General features: G+C 47.4%; 1 protein-coding gene across 1 annotated transcript in view; it reads right to left on the bottom strand.

The window, feature by feature from the left end:
- The window catches only part of TTC21A (tetratricopeptide repeat domain 21A), a 325,510-nt gene that overhangs the window by 265,071 nt on the left and 40,019 nt on the right, over positions 1-20,420 (bottom strand). Inside the window, exons 4-5 of the mRNA XM_063925168.1 lie at positions 17,965-18,131; positions 4,251-4,367 (exon numbers count right to left, since the gene is read on the bottom strand). Of these exons, the coding sequence (XP_063781238.1) occupies positions 4,251-4,367; positions 17,965-18,131 (284 nt within the window). The remainder of the gene's footprint in view (positions 1-4,250; positions 4,368-17,964; positions 18,132-20,420) is intronic.

Consider the following 20,420-nt stretch of genomic DNA (forward strand, 5'->3'; position numbering starts at 1 on the left):
CCGATATGGCCGGTAGATGGCGTTCTGCCCAATGTAGAATCCGTGAGACTTTCTTCATTGCCAGACAGCTTCGAGTGCCGCCTTGATGATTTATGTAAGCCACTGTGGTGGCGTTGTCTGACTGCACTTGAACAGGACGGTTCTGAATTAAATGCTGGGCTAGGTTCAATGCATTGAAGACCGCCCGCAATTCCAGAATGTTGATTGAGAGGAGGGATTCCTCCTTGGTCCACCGACCCTGAAGGGAGTGTTGCTCCAGCACCGTGCCCCAACCTCTTAGACTGGCATCTGTCGTCAACAGGACCCAGTTGGATATCCAGAAGGGACGGCCCCTGCACAATTGTTGGTCCTGGAGCCACCAGAGCAGTGACAGACGGACCTCCGGAGTCAATGAGATCATTTGAGACCTGATCCGGTGAGGCAGGCCGTCCCACTTGGCTAGAATCAGCCTCTGGAGGGGGCGAGAATGGAATTGAGCATACTCCACCATGTCGAATGCTGACACCATGAGGCCCAGTACCTGCATCGCCGAATGTATCGACACTTGCGGACGAGAAAGGAAGCAACGAATCCTGTCCTGAAGCTTCAGGACTTTCTCCTGACACAAGAACAACCTCTGGTTGTGAGTGTCCAATAGCGCTCCCAGATGAACCATGCTCTGAACAGGGACCAGGGAGGATTTCTTCCAGTTGATGAGCCACCCGTGGGCTTGCAGAAACCGGACCGTCGTATCCAGATGACGTAGTAGAAGTTCTGGGGAATTTGCCAGGATTAACAAGTCGTCCATATACAGCAGTACCCTGACCCCTTGACGGCGGAGTACCACCGTCATCACCACCTTGACCTTGGTGAAGACTCGCAGAGCCGTTGTTAAACCAAAAGGTAACGCCCGAAACTGGTAATGGAGGTTGCCGTTCGCAAACCTCAGGTATTGCTGATATGACGCTGCTATAGGAATATGCAGGTAAGCATCCTGTATATCCAGGGAGACCATGTAGTCCCCAGGTTCCAAGGCCAGAACTATATAGAGCGAAGGGTTTCCATACGGAACTTGGAAACCTTCACAAACCTGTTCAATGCCTTGAGGTTGAGAATGGGCCGGGAGGACCCATTCGGTTTCGGGACTAGAAACAGCAGAGAATAGTACCCCCGGCCCCTCTGCGCAAGAGGCACCTGTACTACAACTACTGAATCCAGGAGGGTCTGTACCACCGAAAGTAGAGTGTTTGCCTTTGTCTGGTCCAACGGGACGTCTGTCCGGCAAAATCGATGAGGGGGTCGGTTTTTGAAGGCTATGGCGTAACCTCAAATGACAACTTCCCGTACCCAGGCATCTGAAGTGGTCTTCAACCATTCCTGGGTATACCCTAGAAGCCGGCCCCCCACCCTGGGATCCCCCAGGGGGAGGCCCGCCCCGTCATGCAGCAGGCCTGCTAGTTGTACGCCTGACCTTTTGCTTTACCTGAAGGACGAAAGGAAGTACCTTTAGCCTTCGACACAGAAGGAGCGGTACTTGGCAGACAGGCAGTTTTGGCAGTACCCAAGTCAGCCACTATCTTATTTAAGTCCTCCCCAAACAGAATATCTCCCTTGAAAGGGAGTACCTGCAGGGTTTTTCTAGAGTCCAGATCCACAGACCAGGATCTAAACCACAATATCCGGCGAGCCAGGACTGATGTAGTAGAGGCCTTGGCTGCTAGGATACCGGCATCAGAAGCCGCCTCTTTAATATAGCGAGAAGCTGTGACAATATATGACAAGCATTGTCTAGCATGGTCAGAAGAGATTTCAGCTTCTAACTCCAAGGCCCATGCTTCAATAGCCTCTGCAGCCCATGTTGCTGCAATAGTGGGCCTTTGTGCAGCACCCGTGAGGGTGTAAATACGCTGTCAGACAACCCTCCACACGTTTATCCGTAGGCTCTTTTAGAGACGTGACGGTAGTGACAGGTAGAGCTGAGGAAACCACCATCCTAGCCACATGTGAGTCTACTGGAGGAGGCGTTTCCCAATTCTTAGACAGCTCTGGTGCGAGGGGATAGCGAGCCAGCATCTTCTTTTGAGGCACAAACTTCGTACCCGGGATTTCCCAGGGTTCGTGACGTATATCCACTAGGTGGTCAGAGCGAGGTAAAACTTGTTTAACCACCTTCTGACGCTTGAACCTATCTGGTTTCTTAGAAGGGACGGATGGCTCGGGATCATCCGTAATCTGCAGAATCAACTTAATAGCCTCCAAAAGATCAGGAACATCCACATGTGAACTACCCTCCCCATCAGCCGTATCTTAGTCAGAACCTGTGGGGTCAGTGTATGTGCCGTCTTCATCAGACGAGGTGTCAGTGACAGCAGTGGATTGTGAGGAGACAAGAACTCGCTTAGAGGACCCCTTGGGCTTAGGCGAGCGATGGTCAGACTTTTTAGTAGTCAGGGACTGGTTTAACTTCCTCAATTGAGCAGATAAATCGTCCGCCCACGGCAGTTTAGCTGCAGGGACCACATACGGCTGTACTGGCATAGGGGGTCCCATAGGGGGTGTTAGTTTATTAACTAGCGTATGTAGAAGCGTGGAAAAAACGGCCCATGGTGGGTCATTATGTACCCCCATTGCCATAGTCCCACTGGGGGGCAAGGAGCCCCCAGAACCAGAGCCCCCAGCTGCTATATTTTCCTCATAGGGGTCTGTGGCTTCAGCAACACCTGTAGTGTGTTCAGCTCCAGAGCCGTTACCCTCAGAAGCAGACATGATATAACTTGCAGTATCAGGTAACACAGTACAATTATCAAAAGCACAATACCTCTTACCCAAACCCCTGCGCAGTGTAGTCAGCACTAGCAGAGATAAAGGAGAGATATGGTGACTAAATCACAGAGAAAAATACGTATTAAAGTATATCTTTGTGAAAATCCTATATTAATACAAAACCTGACGCACCAAGCCCCCTCAGGTTATAGATTATAGGGATAGCAAGTTGAGTGAAAGACACGAAATGGACACCACTCAGCTAGCTAATGCACACACAGTCACAGTTTGTACAATGCAGACGTTATTACTAACAATAATACTGCACTGGACTAGCTTATATATATATATATATATATATATATAGCTATGTAGTCAATAGATATAACACTGCACAGTAAGAAGTGGATGTATATCACAGGGTAATTGTACTAGAAAACCCTGACTAAATGCACTCTTTCTTAACTAGCACTGTCTAAAAAGGCATGTAAAGTCACAGCACTGACAACCAGGCGGCTTTACACAGGAGGATTTGTCCAAGCAGTCCCAGGAAGCTGAGAGATAATAGCGCCCAGACACTGACAGGGAGTGAGGGAGAGACAGATATGCAGCTCCAGGGCGGGAACATTTGCGGAAAATGGCGCCCTGGGGCTGGGGGAGGGGCTTCAGGTCTAAGCCTTATACCCCTGCTGGCAAAACCACCAGGTACTGTGGGCTACTGAAAATGGTTTAGAGAGAAAACCTGACCTGCACCCATGCCCTGGTGATCTAGTGGGATCGCCTGTACTGCCACAGTATCCACCGCCAGCGCGCGTGGCACGCCTCCCACTGACCACGCCGGATCGCAATAAAGACCGGGTCCCGCAAGCGGGACCCACTTACCACCTCCCGAAGCGTAGCCACGCGATCCCGGAGGGCCCCTGTCGTGTGTGCCTGACTGTGAAGAAAACCGGAGCCTCCTGCTGTAGTTACCCGGCAACTAGGGCTCGGGAGTGTACAGCGCCGCTGGGGAGAGCTGGAGTTGCAGCAGTGAATGTCTTCTGACATTTACCACCGCTGCTGCCCTTGTCTTCACTTTTTTCTTCAAAAAAAGCTCTTCTTTGGGCTGCCTGGGGCAGCCCCTCTGTTATGTGCCTGCTTACTGCAGCACCAACTACAAAACTGAGCTCCTGTGCAGGGAGGCGGGGTTATAGAGGCGGCGGCGCTGTGCATTCTGGGAACAGTCAAAGCTTTGAGCCTGTTGGTGCCTCGGATCAAGATCCTACTCTACACCCCAATGTCTATCCTTGTGGAGCCCAGTGTACCCCGCAGCAGAAATCTGGATTTCCTGGCACTTGGAGATGATGTGAACGGCGCTGACTGCAGCGTGAAAGTGGTCTGTCTTGGGACTGACCCGGATTGAAACCGTGTTCCATATCACTGGTCGGACCCCGGATTTTGGTGGAAAAGGGGTACAACAAGTAGGACAATTATGTAGATGACAAACCAGAATGAAGTAAGCAATGTACCTTTCCAATGACTCCAAATAAATTCTTATTGTCTTGCGTTCCTTCATCAAAATATTTAACACATTTTGCAACAGAGGTCCCAGGAGTTAAATGCAGCCATCCTTTCAGCACCAATCCCTGAAACACAGATTACTTAAGATTGATTTCATGGTAAGAAAAACATATTGTCCCACTTACTTTTTACAGCATCTTATTTTTGACTCAAGGAAAGAAAATGTAAAAAAAACTTTATTGGAAATGTTGATTACAGTAAGGGTCAAAGATAAGATGCTTGGCGTGAGACCTATTACAGACTGCTATTGACACTGCACAAAAATGATAGACATGTTGCATGTACAAGGAGTGATTACAGCTTGTATTATGGTTACTCTGTTTTTAAATGTCACTGACAAGGGCGTAGCTACCATAGGTGCAGGGAGTGCAGCTGCTATGGGGCCAAGAGCTGAGAGGGGCCCATCTTCCCTGTCACAGTTACATGTGTTATAAACAAGGACGTAGCTACCATAGGCAGCTGCTATGGGGCCCAGAGCTGAGAGGGGCCCACCTTCCCTGTCACAGTTACATATGTTACATTTTTCACCAGTGAGTGGTACATAGGGGCTCTTATAAACTTTTGCTTTGGGTCCTACAATACATCTAATTATGTCCCTTGACCTGCTCATTGTTATGTGGTATAAAATAAACTGGAGGGCAATATAATGTTAAATGCTATGAAGTGGAGGCACTAAAATGTGGAATAATATGATCTGGGGACAGTATGTCATAATGTAAATTGGGGGTACTGTGTGATATAATGTGTACTGACAGCCCTACAGTGTGACATAATGTCAACTACTAGGGCATTACAGTGGTTTATAAAATAAACTAAGGCAATACTATGGTTTAGGGATCTATTATGGGGGATAAATTAACAATTGCTGTGGAAAGATGTCTCTCTAGAAGCATTGGGACAGGAGCCACTTCAAAATGTTGTTATGGGGCCCCCTCAATTCTGGCTATGCCCCTGGTTGCTGGATGTGTTCTTTAAGCACTGTTAAATTGTTGGATATGTCTATTAAAAGAGCAACAATCTCACAAAGTCACTAAAAGTATCAGGCTAGCTGAGGCACCAAGGCTGTAAGAGCCGACTGACTCCACAGCCTGGAAAGAGTTTAATTGTCCACACTCTCTCCTGACACCATCCGCTCTTCTACTGGTTGCTGTCTTAGCTCCAGCCTTTGTAACTACATGCACGCGGCCTCCCACTCCATCCCCTCCTCTAAAACTCACTCCTCCACCAAGTCACACTATCTGCCAGTCTCAGCTTCAAAAGTGCACTCAAGACACACCCATTTATTAAAGCCTACCAGGATTCCGCCACTTATCAATGGCAGCCTTGACCTGCCCTTTAATGTAGTTCATCCTTCAACTATTCCTCCTTCCCCTAAATATGTGAGCTTATGGGCAGGGCTCTCTTTCTTCTTGTTCACACCTTAGCACTATTCATGCCACCTGTGGTTCTTGTCTTTTGTATTCAAGTCTGTACTCCCCTTTATGTTGTGCACAAACTCACTGAGTGCAGAACTCCATCTGACCTAGTTTGTAATTTTATTGCAGTATATTGTTCCTAGTTGTCAATGTACACTTTTTGTACATACTATATGCATACCTCTCAACATCTTCAATGACAGAAGCGAGACTCCCTCGTGCGCGCGCCTGAAAAAGGAGGCGTGGTCTAACTGAAAGGGGGCATGGCCTCGTGGTAGTGCCTCTATTGCGAGCCACGCCCCCGTTTACCATCACTGAGGGGGCATGCCCCCTCTCCCTCTGTCTCCAGTGAATAGACGCTGTGCGCAGAGAGGGAATTGGTGCTACCCACACCATATTAAAAACAGAGACAGTGCGCAATGAAGACGCTCACCCAGAAATATATGAACGTGGCTTAAGGGGAAGGGGCGTGGTCAGAATAGCACCAATTCACATTCCACCGCACAGTAGTGTCCATTACTCACATTACATTGCACTGGCCTGATGAAGGGAATCCGATACGCGTTGCCAACGGAGGGAACCCCATGAAGACTGTACTTCACTGCCTATGCCTGAGGACTGAGAACCACCCATTTGGAGTATAACTGGGACTCTTAATTGTGTGCTGGTCTGATTTTTGCTCAGAGAAATAACCATCTGGTAGGCATGCATACACATTGGGATTTATTCCATGTATTTGTTTTTTAATGTGTCATTTTTAAAGGGTGTGTGTTAATTAAAAGTTTTAAAACTACATCACACTATGCGAATGTATGTCTTTTCCATATAAATCCGTGGAGTTTTGAAGTGGAATCTACAATAAAGGAATTTGTGAGCCTGCTGCTTGCCTTGGAAAAATTTGCGCACTGGCAGGGAGCTTCTTGCCGCATCCTGAGTAGCAGCGGCTGCGTGTGACATTATACAGCCACCACGGCCCGCCCCCCCAATGGTCTGGACACGCCTCCGCTGTCCGGACCGCGCCCACCAATGACGTTCTAACGCCGTTGGCACACCCCCTCGTGCCATTCAGGCAGAGGAGTTCACAGCCAGAGATGCTGATAGCATCTCACATGTGCACTCCACAAAAAGATTCAGACTGCCATTGCTGCCGCTGCAGGGATCCAGTCTGAATTATCCCCTTTATTTCCTATTTCTATTATGTGCATTTTACCTCTTTTAACCTTGAGGTAATATTTAAGGTAATTGAATTAACAAGAGGGGTCTTCAGAAGGTGTTTGTTCCCCACTGTTTTCATCCTTTGAGCACAGGGTTACTTCTTTATGTAAAAACAAACTACACCATGGGGGTAATTCTGAGTTGATCGCAGCAGTAAGTTTGTTAGCAATTGGGCAAAACCATGTGCACTGCAGGGGGGGGCGGGCAGATATAACATTTGCTGAGAGAGATAGATTTGGGTGGGTTGTGTTCAAACTGAAATCTAAATTGCAGTGTAAAAATAAAGCAGCCAGTATTTACCCTGCACAGAAACAAAATAACCCACCCAAATCTAACTCTCTCTGCAAATGTGATATCTGCCCCCCCTGCAGTGCACATGGTTTTGCCCAACTGCTAACAAACTTGCTGCTGGGATCAACTCGGAATTACCCCCCAAGTTTTGTTGTTCTCTCTTTTATTGAGGGATATTGAGGACAGAGAGGAGTGCCATTTCCACTGAAAACTATTGAACACTGCACAGTAGTGTCTATTATACAAATTACACCACACAGTAGTGTCCCTTATTCACATTACACTGCACAGTAGTGTCCATTATACACATTACACTGCACAGTAGTGTCCATTATACACATTACACTGCACAGTAGTGTCCCTTACTCACATTACACTGCACAGTAGTGTCCATTATACACATTACACTGCACAGTAGTGTCCATTATACACATTACACTGCACAGTAGTGTCCATTATACACATTACACTGCACAGTATTTCTTTTTATTTATTACTAGTTATTTATATAGCGCACACATATTCCGCAGCGCTTTACAGAGAATATTTGGCCATTCACATCGGTCCCTGCCCCAGTGGAGCTTACAATCTATATTCCCTACCACATGTACACGCACACACAGTCATACTAGGGTTAATTTTTGTTGGGAGCCAATTAACCTATCAGCATATTTTTGGATTGTGGGAGGAAACCGGAGTACCTGGAGGAAACCCACGCAAGTACGGGGAGAATATACAAACTCCGCACAATTAGGGCCATGGTGGGAATTGAACCCATGACCTCAGTGCTGTGAGGCAGTAATGCTAACCATTACACCATCCATTACTCACATTACACTGCACAGTAGTGTCCATTATACATCTTACACTGCACAGTAGTGTCCATTATACACATTACACCGCACAGTAGTGTCCATTATACACATTACACCGCACAGTAGTGTCCATTATACACATTACACCACACAGTAGTGTCCACTATACACATTACACCGCACAGTAGTGTCCATTATACATATGACACTGCACAGTAGTGTCCATTATACACATTACACCGCACAGTAGTGTCCATTATACACATTACACCGCACAGTAGTGTCCATTATACACATTACACCGCACAGGTAGCACCACTTATATATGTTATGTCACAGTAGAGCCCCTTATACACATAACGGCAGGTAGAGTCCCTTATACACAGAGCAGAGTGTGTGTGTGAGCAGGGTGTAGTGTCAGTGAGAAGTGAGTGTGTTAGCAGGGTGTAGTGTCAGTGTGTGTGTGTGAGAAGGGTGTAGCGTCAGTGAGCAGTGAATGTGTGAGCAGGGTGTAGCGTCAGTGAGCAGTGTGTGTGAGCAGGGTGTAGCGTCAGCGAGTAGTGTGTGTGTGTGTGTGTGTGTGTGAGCTGGGTGTAGTGTGAGTCAGCAGAGACAGACTGCGAGAGATTGTGTGTGAATATCACTGCATTACATGCATTACTGCCAGCATCACTGAATCAATAGGGCAAGATATGGACCTGATAATTATGTTGTTTTTTTTTTGTTTAGGCTAAATATATTGCCAGGTACAGTGTGATGTCTGACTAATTGCCCTGATTCAGTTGGAAATGTATAGCATGTATGGCCAGAATCAGGTTTGAATTGCTCTATTGTCCTTGGGGGTAATTCCAAGTTGATCGCAGCAGGAAATTTTTTAGCAGTTGGGCAAAACCATGGCCCTCATTCCGAGTTGTTCGCTCGCAAGCGGATTTTAGCAGATTTGCTCATGCTAAGCCGCCGCCTACTGGGAGTGAATCTTAGCATCTTAAAATTGCGAACGATGTATTCGCAATATTGCGATTACACACCTCGTAGCAGTTTCTGAGTAGCATCAGACTTACTCGGCATCTGCGATCATTTCAGTGCTTGTCGTTCCTGGTTTGACGTCACAAACACACCCAGCGTTCGCCCAGACACTCCCCCGTTTCTCCGGCCACTCCTGCGTTTTTTCCGGAAACGGTAGCGTTTTTTCCCACACGCCCATAAAACGGCCTGTTTCCGCCCAGTAACACCCATTTCCTGTCAATCACATTACGATCGCCAGAACGATGAAAAAGCCATGAGTAAAATTCCTAACTGCATAGCAAATTTACTTGGCGCAGTCGCAGTGCGGACATTGCTGCGATGCGAAGATTTTTAACGAGCGAACAACTCGGAATGACCTCCCATGTGCACTGCAGGGGGGACAGATATAACATTTGCAGAGAGAGTTAGATTTGGGTTGGTTATTTTGTTTCTGTGCAGGGTAAATACTGGCTGCTTTAATTTTACACTGAAATTTAGATTGCAGATTGAACTCACCACACCCAAATCTAACTCTCTCTGCAAATGTTATATCTGCCCCCCCTGCAGTGCACATGGTTTTGCCCAACTGCTAAAAAATTTCCTGCTGCGATCAACTTGGAATTACCCCCCTTATCCCTACATTCAAATCCAATGTTACTTTTAAAATAACAAATAAGGATTTATCTCGATCAGTTTCTAAATGTCGGACCTCAGTCTTCTCTAACTGGGTTCCATTGTGTATCTATTTCTGTTTACTGGGCCTAATTCAGACCCTGTCGCTGATGTGCAAAAATCGATATGAAGCAATTTTTGCACATCTGCACAATCGCGTACGCCGGTACGTGCATGTGCAAGGTTCTAAACTGTGTTCTCTTCAAAACGCAGTTTAAGACCTGGAGGGGGGCGGGAATGCCGTGTTTTGTGGGCGCTGATGCTGCGTTTTATGGGCTCGGTCCGGACAACCAAGGCATGTCCAGACCATACCTGGGGTGGGTCACGATGGGTGTGTGACGTCATACACAGCCACTGCGACTCTTTAGCTGTGTGTGTGTGTGTGTGTGTGTGTGTGTGTGTGTGTGTGCGTGTGTGCGTGTGTGAGCGAGTGAGCTGCCAGTAAGAGTGAGTCAGTGAATGAATGAATGGAGTGAGAGAGAGAGTGTATGTGTGTGTGTGTGTGTGTGAGAGAGTGTGTGAGTGTAGCTTTTCCTGTGTCTTACATGACTTGTGCTGAGACTGGTAGGCAGCAGCAGCAGCCGGCTCCTGTGCTCCAACACCCCGAAGTCCCTCCTCCTCAGACACTGTAGGAGAGGAGGGGAGGGCAGAGCACACGGGGGAAGACTCATACACTGCCCTGCGCTGTATATAAGCTGCGGTGCATCTGACAGAGAGGGAGCCGACCGCAGCACTGCTAATATACACTACAGCGGACAGCACTGTCAGGTGGCGGCAGCAGCACGTACACAGGCAGCCAATTGGGGTGGATGCAGGGAAAATGCACTGCGAGAAAGCACTTTGTGCACCACCCTAGTTCCGGACCTGTATGCCTACCTTGCTGGTAGGCGAGTGAAGACTGTGCCTCAGCAGCCGACTCCTTTTAGATACAGTGGCTATGTTTGGTGCAGTGAACTCACTGGTAATTGTTTGGAAAAGAGTTGTAATTCTTTTTGTTGTCCTTGACCAATAACATGCTTTGCTTTCCCATTAATCAGCTACAGTAGGCGAGTTCATACATGGCCATCCAAAAACAGATGGGCCAGACTGGTACAGAAAGAGGAGTAGAACCAGACTATAGGTTTACAGAGAAATACTGTATCAACTGATCGCTTTTACATGAATTAGCAGATGGAGATTCTTGTATTGTGTAATTAGCTACATGTTAAAATGCATGTATATAATTTGTAAAGCTAAACAAATACAGTATTAAACACTTGTGAGTTTTTGTGTTTTGTCATCTATTTGCTTTTATTGTATTTTTTACCATGCAGGCCAGGAGGCTAGGCAGCAGTGGAGAATGCCTGGCTTAACTATGACTGTCACTTGATTGGAAGCAGAGCCGGCCCTAACCAATATGATGCCCTAGGCAAGATTTTGGCTGGTGCCCCCTAGCACCACCGCTAGTTCCGCCTCTGACCCTGCACCCCTTTCCCAGCACCATCACCTCCCACCCATAGCAGTCTTTTTTTTTGTGTTCCTACCCCCTGTAATTTAAATAAGAACAGTGTGCTCATTCGGCGCACAGCCCAAAAAGGTATGTGTTTTTGCTGGCAAGGGGCATGGCCACACAATAGTACCCCCAATTCAACTTTTGCCTCACAGTAGTGCAACTTTATTCACAATTTATAATGCGATAGTGTCCCTTATTCACATTACATCACACAGTAGTACCACTTTACCTTATATACGTTACTCCTCACCCTAGTGCCCCTCATTCACATAACATCATACTGAATTGCTCCTTATTCACATTACACCACACCATATTGTTCTTTATTCTCATTACACCACACCATATTGCTCCTTATGCACATTACACCACACCATATTGCTCGTTATTCACATTAGACCACACAGTAGTGCCCTTTCTACACATTACGCCACATAGTAGAGCACCTTATACACAAAATGCCACACATTGGAAATGCATTTATACACATAATACCACACAGTAATGCCCCTTACACATATAACACATATTAATGTCCTTATAAACATAATGTGCCTTACACATTATGCCAACCCTTATTAATGCTCTTATACACATTATTTCCCTTACACATATGCCGCACATTGTTAATGCCCTTATACACATAATGACACACATAATGTCCCTTACACATATGCCGCACATTATTAGTGCCCTTATACACATAATAACACACATAGTGCCCATTACACATGTTACACTTTATTAATGCCCTTATACACATAATGACACATATAGTTCCTGGTGTGAGTCAACTGGCAGCTCTGCTAATGTTGGGTGCCTATTTTTTATGAAAATACATCTTATGTGCATTGCTATGTGGCTAGGATGCACAAGCAGATTATGCTGATTAAAATGATATGCGGCATGCCTATATACTGTGTGTGACTGTGGCTGTATCTGCATACAAAGTGCTACACACAGAATATAGGCATGCTGCATATCATTTTAATCAGCAGAAGCTGATTGTGCCCCTAGGCATACAAGATGCCCTAGGCAATTGCCTAGTTTGCCTATGTCTAGGGCCGGCTCTGATTGGAAGTATGCCAATTACATTACATTAACAGTCAAACACGTGATGCCCCTTTCAGCAGAGGCATGTCCTACTGATTCTAGAGCATAAATAATTAGATTCAACCAGGGTTATTCATCCCCTAAGAAAATAAGATTTTAATACCGACCGGTAAATCCTTTTCTCTTAATGCCGAGACCCCTCGGGCCGCCGCCCAAGGGTGGTCATTCCGAGTTGTTCGCTCAGTAAATTTCTTCGCATCGCAGCGATTTTCCACTTAGTGCGCATGCGCAATGTCTGCACTGCGACTGCGCCAAGTAAATTTGCTATGCTGTTAGGTATTTTACTCACGGCATTACAAGGTATTTTCTTCGTTCTGGTGATCGTAATGTGATTGACAGGAAGTGGGTGTTTCTGGGCGGAAACAGGTCGTTTTATGGGTGTGTGCGGAAAAACGCTACCGTTTCTGGGAAAAACGCGGGAGTGGCTGAAGAAACGGAGGAGTGTCTGGGCTGGGTGTGTTTGTGACGTCAAACCAGGAACGACAAGCACTGAACTGATCGCAGATGCCGAGTAAGTTTGGAGCTACTCAGAAACTGCTAAGAAGTGTCTATTCGCAATTTTGAGAATCTTTCGTTCGCAGTTTTACTATGCTAAGATTCACTCCCAGTAGGCGGCGGCTTTGCGTGTGCAAAGCTGCTAAAAGCAGCTTGCGAGCGAACAACTCGGAATGACCCCCAAGATGAGCCCACCTTCCTGGTAGAGTGGGCCTTCACTGATTTCGGTAACGGCAATCCAGCCGTAGAATGAGCATTCTGAATCGTAGTACAGATCCAGCGTGCAATAGTCTGCTTGGAAGCAGGAGCCCCAATCTTGTTGGGATTATACAGGACAAACAGAGCGTCTGTTTTCCTAAGTTGAGTCATCCTAGCGACATAAATCTTCAATGCCCTAACCACATCGAGGGATTTTGACTCAGCGAAGGCGGCCATAGCCACAGGCACCACAATAGGTTGGTTCATGTGGAACGCTGAAATCACCTTCGGTAGAAACTGTTGACGAGTTCTCAACTCCGCTCTATCTTCATTGAAGATTAAATAAGGGCTCTTATGAGACAAGGCCGCTAACTCAGACACCCGCCTTGCGGATGCCAAGGTCAGCAGCATTACCACTTTCCACGTGAGAAATTTAAACTCTATCTTCTGCAAAGGTTCAAACCAATGTGATTGAAGGAACTGTAACACTATGTTAAGATCCCATGGTGCCACTGGGGGCACAAACAGAGGTTGGATGTGCAGCACGCCTTTCACGAAAGTCTGAACTTCCGGAAGGGAGGCCAATTCTTTTTGAAAGAAAATTGATAAGGCCGAAATTTGCACTTTAATTGAGCCCAACTTTAAACCCACATCCACACCTGCTTGCAGAAAATGGAGAAACCGACCTAGCTAAAACTCTTCCGTAGGAGCCTTCTTGGACTCACACCAAGAACATATTTCCTCCAAATACGGTGATAATGTTTTGCCGTCACTTCTTTTCTAGCCTGAAGAAGTGTGGGAATGACTTCACTGGAAATACCCTTTCGGGCTAGGATACGATGTTCAACCGCCAAGCCGTCAAACGAAGACGCAGTAAGTCTTGGAATACGCACGGCCCCTGCTGTAACAGATCCTCTCGTAGAGGAAGAGGCCAGGGATCTCCCATGAGTAATTCCTGAAGATCTGGATACCAAGCCCTTCTTGGCCAGTCAGTCCGGAACAATGAGGATTGCCTGAACCTTTGTCCTTCTTATGATCTTCAGCACCTTTGAAATGAGTGGAAGCGGAGGGAACACGTACACCGACTGAAACACCAATGGTGTCACTAGGGCGTCCACTGCTACTGCTTGAGGGTCTCTCGACCTGGAACAATATCTCTGAAGTTTCTTGTTGAGGCGGGACGCCATCATGTCTATTTGAGGAATTCCCCAAAGACTTGTCACTTCTGCGAAGACCTCTTGATGCAGACCCCACTCTTCGGGATGGAGATCGTATCTGCTGAGGAAGTCTGCTTCCCAGTTGTCCACTCCTGGAATGAATATTGCCGACAGAGCGCTTGTATGTCTTTCCGCCCAGCGGAGAATTTTTGTGGCCTCTGCCATTGCCGCTCTGCTCTTTGTTCCGCCCTGGCGGCTTATGTGCGCCACTGCTGTCACATTGTCCGACTGGATCAGGACGGGCAGGTTGCGAAGAAGACGTTCCGCTTGAAGAAGGCCGTTGTAAATGGCCCTTAACTCCAACACGTTTATGTCTAGAAAAACTTCCTGGCTTGACCATCTTCCCTGGAAAGTTTCCCCCTGTGTGACTGCTCCCCAGCCTCGGAGACTCGCATCCGTGGTCACTAGGACCCAATCCTGAATCCCGAACCTGCGCCCCTCTAGAAGATGAGAGCTGTGCAGCCACCACAGGAGTGAGATTCTGGTCTTGGATGACAGGATAATTTTCCGGTGCATGTGCAGATGAGATCCGGACCACTTGTCCAACAGATCCCACTGAAACACTCTGGCATGGAACCTGCGAAATGGAATGGCCTCGTAGGCCGCCACCATTTTCCCCAGCACTCGAGTGCATTGATGGATTGACACTCTCGCTGGCTTCAGAATTTGTTTGACCAGACTCTGAATTTCCAGAGCTTTCTCTTCTGGAAGAAAGACTCTGTACTTCTGTGTCCAGAATCATTCCCAAAAATGACAGTCGTTTTGTCGGACTCAACTGTGACTTTGGCAAGTTTAGGAGCCAACCATGTTGTTGCAGAACTGTCAGGGAAATCGTAATGTTCTGCAGTAATCGGTCCCTGGATCTCGCCTTTATCAGGAGATCATCCAAGTACGGGATAATTGTGACTCCTTGCTTGCGCAGGAGAACCATCATTTCCGCCAAAACTTTGGTGAAAACTCTCGGAGCCGTGGACAGACCAAACGGCAACGTCTGAAAATGGTAATGACAATCCTGAATAGCAAACCTCAGGTAAGCCTGATGCGGAGGATATATGGTGACGTGTAAGTAGGCATCATTTATGTCGACCGACACCATAAAATCCCCCTCTTCCAGACTGGAGATCACTGCATGGAGAGATTCCATCTTGAATTTGAATTTTCTCAGATAGAAATTGAGGGATTTTAGGTTCAGAATTGGTCTGACCGACCCGTCCGGCTTCGGGACCACGAACAGGCTCGAATAAAAGTCTCCTCCCTGTTGTGACGGAGGCACCTTGACAATGACTTGATTTTGACACAGCTTTTGTATTGCATCGCATACTACATCCCTGTCCGGAAGAGAAGCTGGTAAGGCCGATTTGAAAAATCGGTGAGGGGGAACGTCTTGAAACTCCAGTTTGTACCCTTGGGACACTATTTCTAATACCCAAGGATCCAGGCCCAAACGAACCCAGATCTGACTGAAGAGTTGGAGACGTGCCCCCACCGGTGCGGACTCCCGCAGAGGAGTCCCAGCGTCATGCGGTGGATTTGGCAGAAGCCGGAGAGGACTTCTGCTCCTGGGAACCTGCCACAGCTGGTGACCTTTTTCCCTTTCCTCTTCCTCTAGCAACAAGGAAGGAAGACCCTCGTCTTTTTTTGTATTTATTGGGCCGAAAGGACTGCATCTGATAGTGGGGCGTTTTCTTTTGTTGTGCAGGAACATAAGGTAAAAATGATGACAAACCCGCGGTAGCCGTAGATACCAGGTCAGCAAGGCCGTCACCAAACAAGACACCACCTTTATACGGCAGAGACTCCATAGCCTTCTTAGAGTCAGCATCAGCATTCCATTGATGAATCCACAATGCTCTCCTACCTGAGACTGCCATGGCATTGGCCCTTGATCCCAAAAGGCCAATGTCCCTTGCAGCTTCCTTTAGATAGGCTGCAGCATCCCTGATATAACCCAGTGTCAAAAGAATGCTATCCCTATCCAGGGTATCTATCTCAGATGACAAGTTATCTGCCCACTTTTCAATAGCGCTACTCACCCATGCCGATGCAACGGCAGGTCTGAGTAGCGTACCCGTAGTGACATAAATGGATTTCAATGTATTTTCTTGCTTACGATCCGCAGGATCCTTTAGGGCCGCCGTGTCAGGAGACGGAAGCGCCACCTTTTTGGACAGCTGTGATAGAGCTTTGTCTACAGTGGGGGGTGACTCCCAATTATCCCTATCCCCAGAAGGGAACGGATATGCCACCGGAATTCTCTTGGGAATCTGAAATTTCTTGTCAGGATTTTCCTAGACCTGCTCAAAAAGCGTGTTCAGTTCATGAGAGGGAGGAAACGTTACCTCAGGTTTCTTTCCTTTATACATACAGACCCTTGTATCAGGAACAGCAGGGTCTTCCGAGATATGCACCTGTAACACGTCTTTTATCGCCACAATCATGTACTGAATGCTCTTAGCCAGTTTAGGATGCAATCTGGCATCACTATAGTCGACACTGGAGTCAGAGTCCGTGTCGGTATCTGTATCTGCTATCTGGGTAAATGAACGCTTTTGTGACCCCGAGGGGGTATGGACTTGTGACAACACATCCTCCATGGATTTTTTCCATGCCTGGTTCTGAGACTCAGATTTATCCAATCTCTTATTTAATAGAGTCACATTTGCATTCAAAACACTCAAAACATTTACCCAATCAGCAGTCAGCGGTGCAGACAGGGTCACTCCCACCGTCTTTTCTGTCGTGTACCGACACCCACAACCACACTGGGGCTATAGGGGACAGACCCACAGTAAAGCCTGTCAGAGAAACACAGAGGGAGTTTGCCAGCTCACAACCCAGCGCCTATCCCGGTACTGAAACGTTTTATACAATGCCTCAGACCCTGTTACTTGTACAGCAGTGTAGGAGGATAGGACCAGCGTCTCTGCAGCTCTGTGAGAGGAAATGGCGCTGATGAGAACTGTGAGGGCTAAGCCACGCCCCCTTAATGGCGCACTTCAGCCCCGTTATTTTTCAAATATTTATACTAGCGGGGGTTCGGATTCAGTGCCCAGGCACTATATACCACTTTTGGCAGTCACTTAAATTAGGATTTATGTTGCCCAGGGCGCACCCTGTAGTGCCGTTGTGTGTGTGGGAGCATGGCGCGCAGCGCAGCTGCTGTGCGGTACCTCAAAGCCGTCACTGAAGTCTTCTGATCTTCCTCTACTCACCCGTCTTCTGACTTCTGGCTTTGCAAGGGGGGTGACGACAGGCTCCGGGAACCGAGCATCTAGGCGTACCTAGCGATCAGACCATCTGGAGCTAATGGTGTCCAGTAGCCTAAGAAGCAGAGCCTTGAAACTCACAAAAGTAGGTTTGCTTCTCTCCCTAAGTCCCACGCAGCAGGGAGACTGTTGCCAGCACTGCTCCCTGAAAATAAAATACCTAACAAAAGTATTTTTCAGAGAAACTCAGGAGAGCTCCTCAGAGTACATCCAGTCTCACTGGGCACAGAATCTAACTGAAGTCTGGAGGAGGGGCATAGAGGTAGGAGCCAGTTCACACCCATTCAAAGTCTTAAAGTGCCCATGTCTCCTGCGGATTCCGTCTATACCCCATGGTTCTTGAAGCGTCCCCGGCATCCTCTAGGATGTATGAGAAATAGCCTTAAAATGTAGCTTCATGCCCCCGGACTGCATAAGTGTGACCCGCTATGTGTGAGCTGAATAGCGAGCAGCTGCTTCAATACATACCTCACTTGATTTATTGGACATTTTCAACATCCTGTCAATGTACTCCTGAGCCTTGTCACTTCTTCCGAGCACCCACAAGAGCAAGCCTGCATAGTATAAGGCTTTAGGCCCTGCTGATCTCCGATTTTCCTTTAGTTTGCTTTCTAAATCAGAAATTGCGTCACGATCTATAAGAAGTGTAAAATGCAAAAGACTGTACAATCATTCAGCAAAAATAACAATTGCAGGTTTAGACACCAAACTGTCTGATTTAGAGTTTGATGTATTTTACAGCAAGAACACAAGCATAAAAACTTAACCTGCAAAATTGCAGTCTGACGTGTTTGTGTTGAGTTGCTTGTAATTCAAGATGCTCAAAGTGCTATTTCTACAATGTCAGGCATAGAAAATTAGGAAGGCAACAGGCAAACTATACAGAGCCACTGCTCCAGGCAGGGAAACCCTGACATGACATAAGGGAATAGATGCAGTTTCAATGAATGATTTCTACCATAACCAATGATGACGCTGTTGAAAATATGTATCACTGTCTGTGTATTTGTAAGGAGCCCCAAAACGCTGCAGCCCACAGACAGTCGCAATGTCACATTATATAAAATACAGGCCCAGGGTGGGATGTAATGAAGTCCGAGTTTAACTCTTGTACATGATTGCCCCTTTTAAAAAAGGAGAACTTCATTATATCCAGGCCCCAGAGAGAGAGAGAATAAAAAAAAATAAAAAAACGAGTTTTATGGTAAGAACTTACCCTTGTTAAAACTCTTTCTGCGAGGTACACTGGGCTCCACAAGTCTGGACAATGGGGTGTAGAGTAGGATCTTGATCCGAGGCACCAACAGGCTCAAAGCTTTGACTGTTCCCAGAATGCACAGCGCCGCCTCCTATATCACCCCGCCTCCCAGCACAGGAGCTCAGTTTAGTTAACCAGCCCAATGCAGTAGCAGGAAAAGAGACGACAACGGTTAGTAGCCACATACACCACACTCTCACGACAAGAGAAGTGTCAGCGGCTAATGCCATATCAACCCAAAGAAGCTAAGTGCGCCAGGGTGGGCGCCTTGTGGAGCCCAATGTACCTCGCAGAAAGAGTTTTAACAAGGGTAAGTTCTTACCATAAAACTCGTTTTCTGCTGCGGGGTACACAGGGTTCCACAAGTCTGGACAATGGGGATGTCCTAAAGCAGTTCCTTATGGGAGGGGACGCACTGTAGCGCGCACAAGAACCCGGCGTCCAAAGTAAGCATCCTGGGAAGCGGCAGTATCGAAGGCATAGAACCTTATGAACGTGTTCCCAGAGGACCATGTAGCCACCTTGCACAACTGATCAAGGGTCGCACCACGTTGGGCCGCCCAAGAAGGTCCAACAGACCGAGTAGAATGGGCCATAATGTGAACAGGAGCTGACAGACCAGTCTTCACATAAGCATGCGCAATCACCATTCTAATCCACCTGGCCAGGGTCTGCTTGTGAGCAGGCCAGCCACGTTTGTGAAATCCAAACAAAACAAAGAGAGAATCAGACTTTCGAATAGAAGCAGTTCTCTTCACATAGATACGGAGAGCCCGTACCACATCCAAAGACCGCTCTTTGGGAGACAAATCAGGAGAGACAAAAAAGCTGGAACCACAATCTCCTGATTAAGGTGGAACGAAGAAACCACCTTAGGTAAATATCCGGGACGAGTCCTACGAAACGCCCGGTCACGGTGAAAAATCAGATATGGGGAACTACAAGACAAGGCACCCAAATCCGACACTCTTCTAGCAGAGGCAAGAACACCACCTTAAGGAAAAGCCACTTAAGGTCAGCTGAACCAAGAGGTTCAAATGGAGGCTCCTGCAACGCCTCCAAAACCACGACAAGTCCCAAGGAGCCACAGGCGGGACATAGGGAAGTTGGATACGCAACACACCCTGAGTGAAAGTATGAACATCAGGTAAAGTCGCAATTTTTCTATGAAACCACACCGACAAGGCAGAAATATGAACCTTGAGGGAGGCCAGACGCAGGCCTAAATCTAGGCCCTGCTGTAGAAAAGCCAAAAGTTTGGCTGTACTAAACTTGGAAGCGTCATAATGGTTAGATGCGCACCAAACAAAGTAGGAATGCCAGACCCGATGGTAAATCCGAGCAGAAGCCAGTTTCCGGGCCCGCATCATAGTTTTAATTACCTCTTCAGAAAAACCCTTAGCTCTTAAGACGGAAGCTTCAAGAGCCACGCCGTCAAAGACAGCCGGGCTAGGTCCTGGTAGACACAGGGGCCCTGAACGAGGAGGTCTGGGCGCTGTGGAAGTAGAAGTGGACGCTCTGACAATAGGCCTTGCAGGTCTGAGAACCAGTGCCGTCTGGGCCACGCCGGAGCTACGAGAAGCAGATTTCCTTTTTCTTGCTTGAACATCCGAATTACCCTGGGCAGGAGTGACACCAGAGGGAACACGTACGGCATCCGAAACCT

Source organism: Pseudophryne corroboree, chromosome 5, assembly GCF_028390025.1.
Source record: "Pseudophryne corroboree isolate aPseCor3 chromosome 5, aPseCor3.hap2, whole genome shotgun sequence".
Lineage (NCBI taxonomy): Eukaryota > Metazoa > Chordata > Amphibia > Anura > Myobatrachidae > Pseudophryne > Pseudophryne corroboree.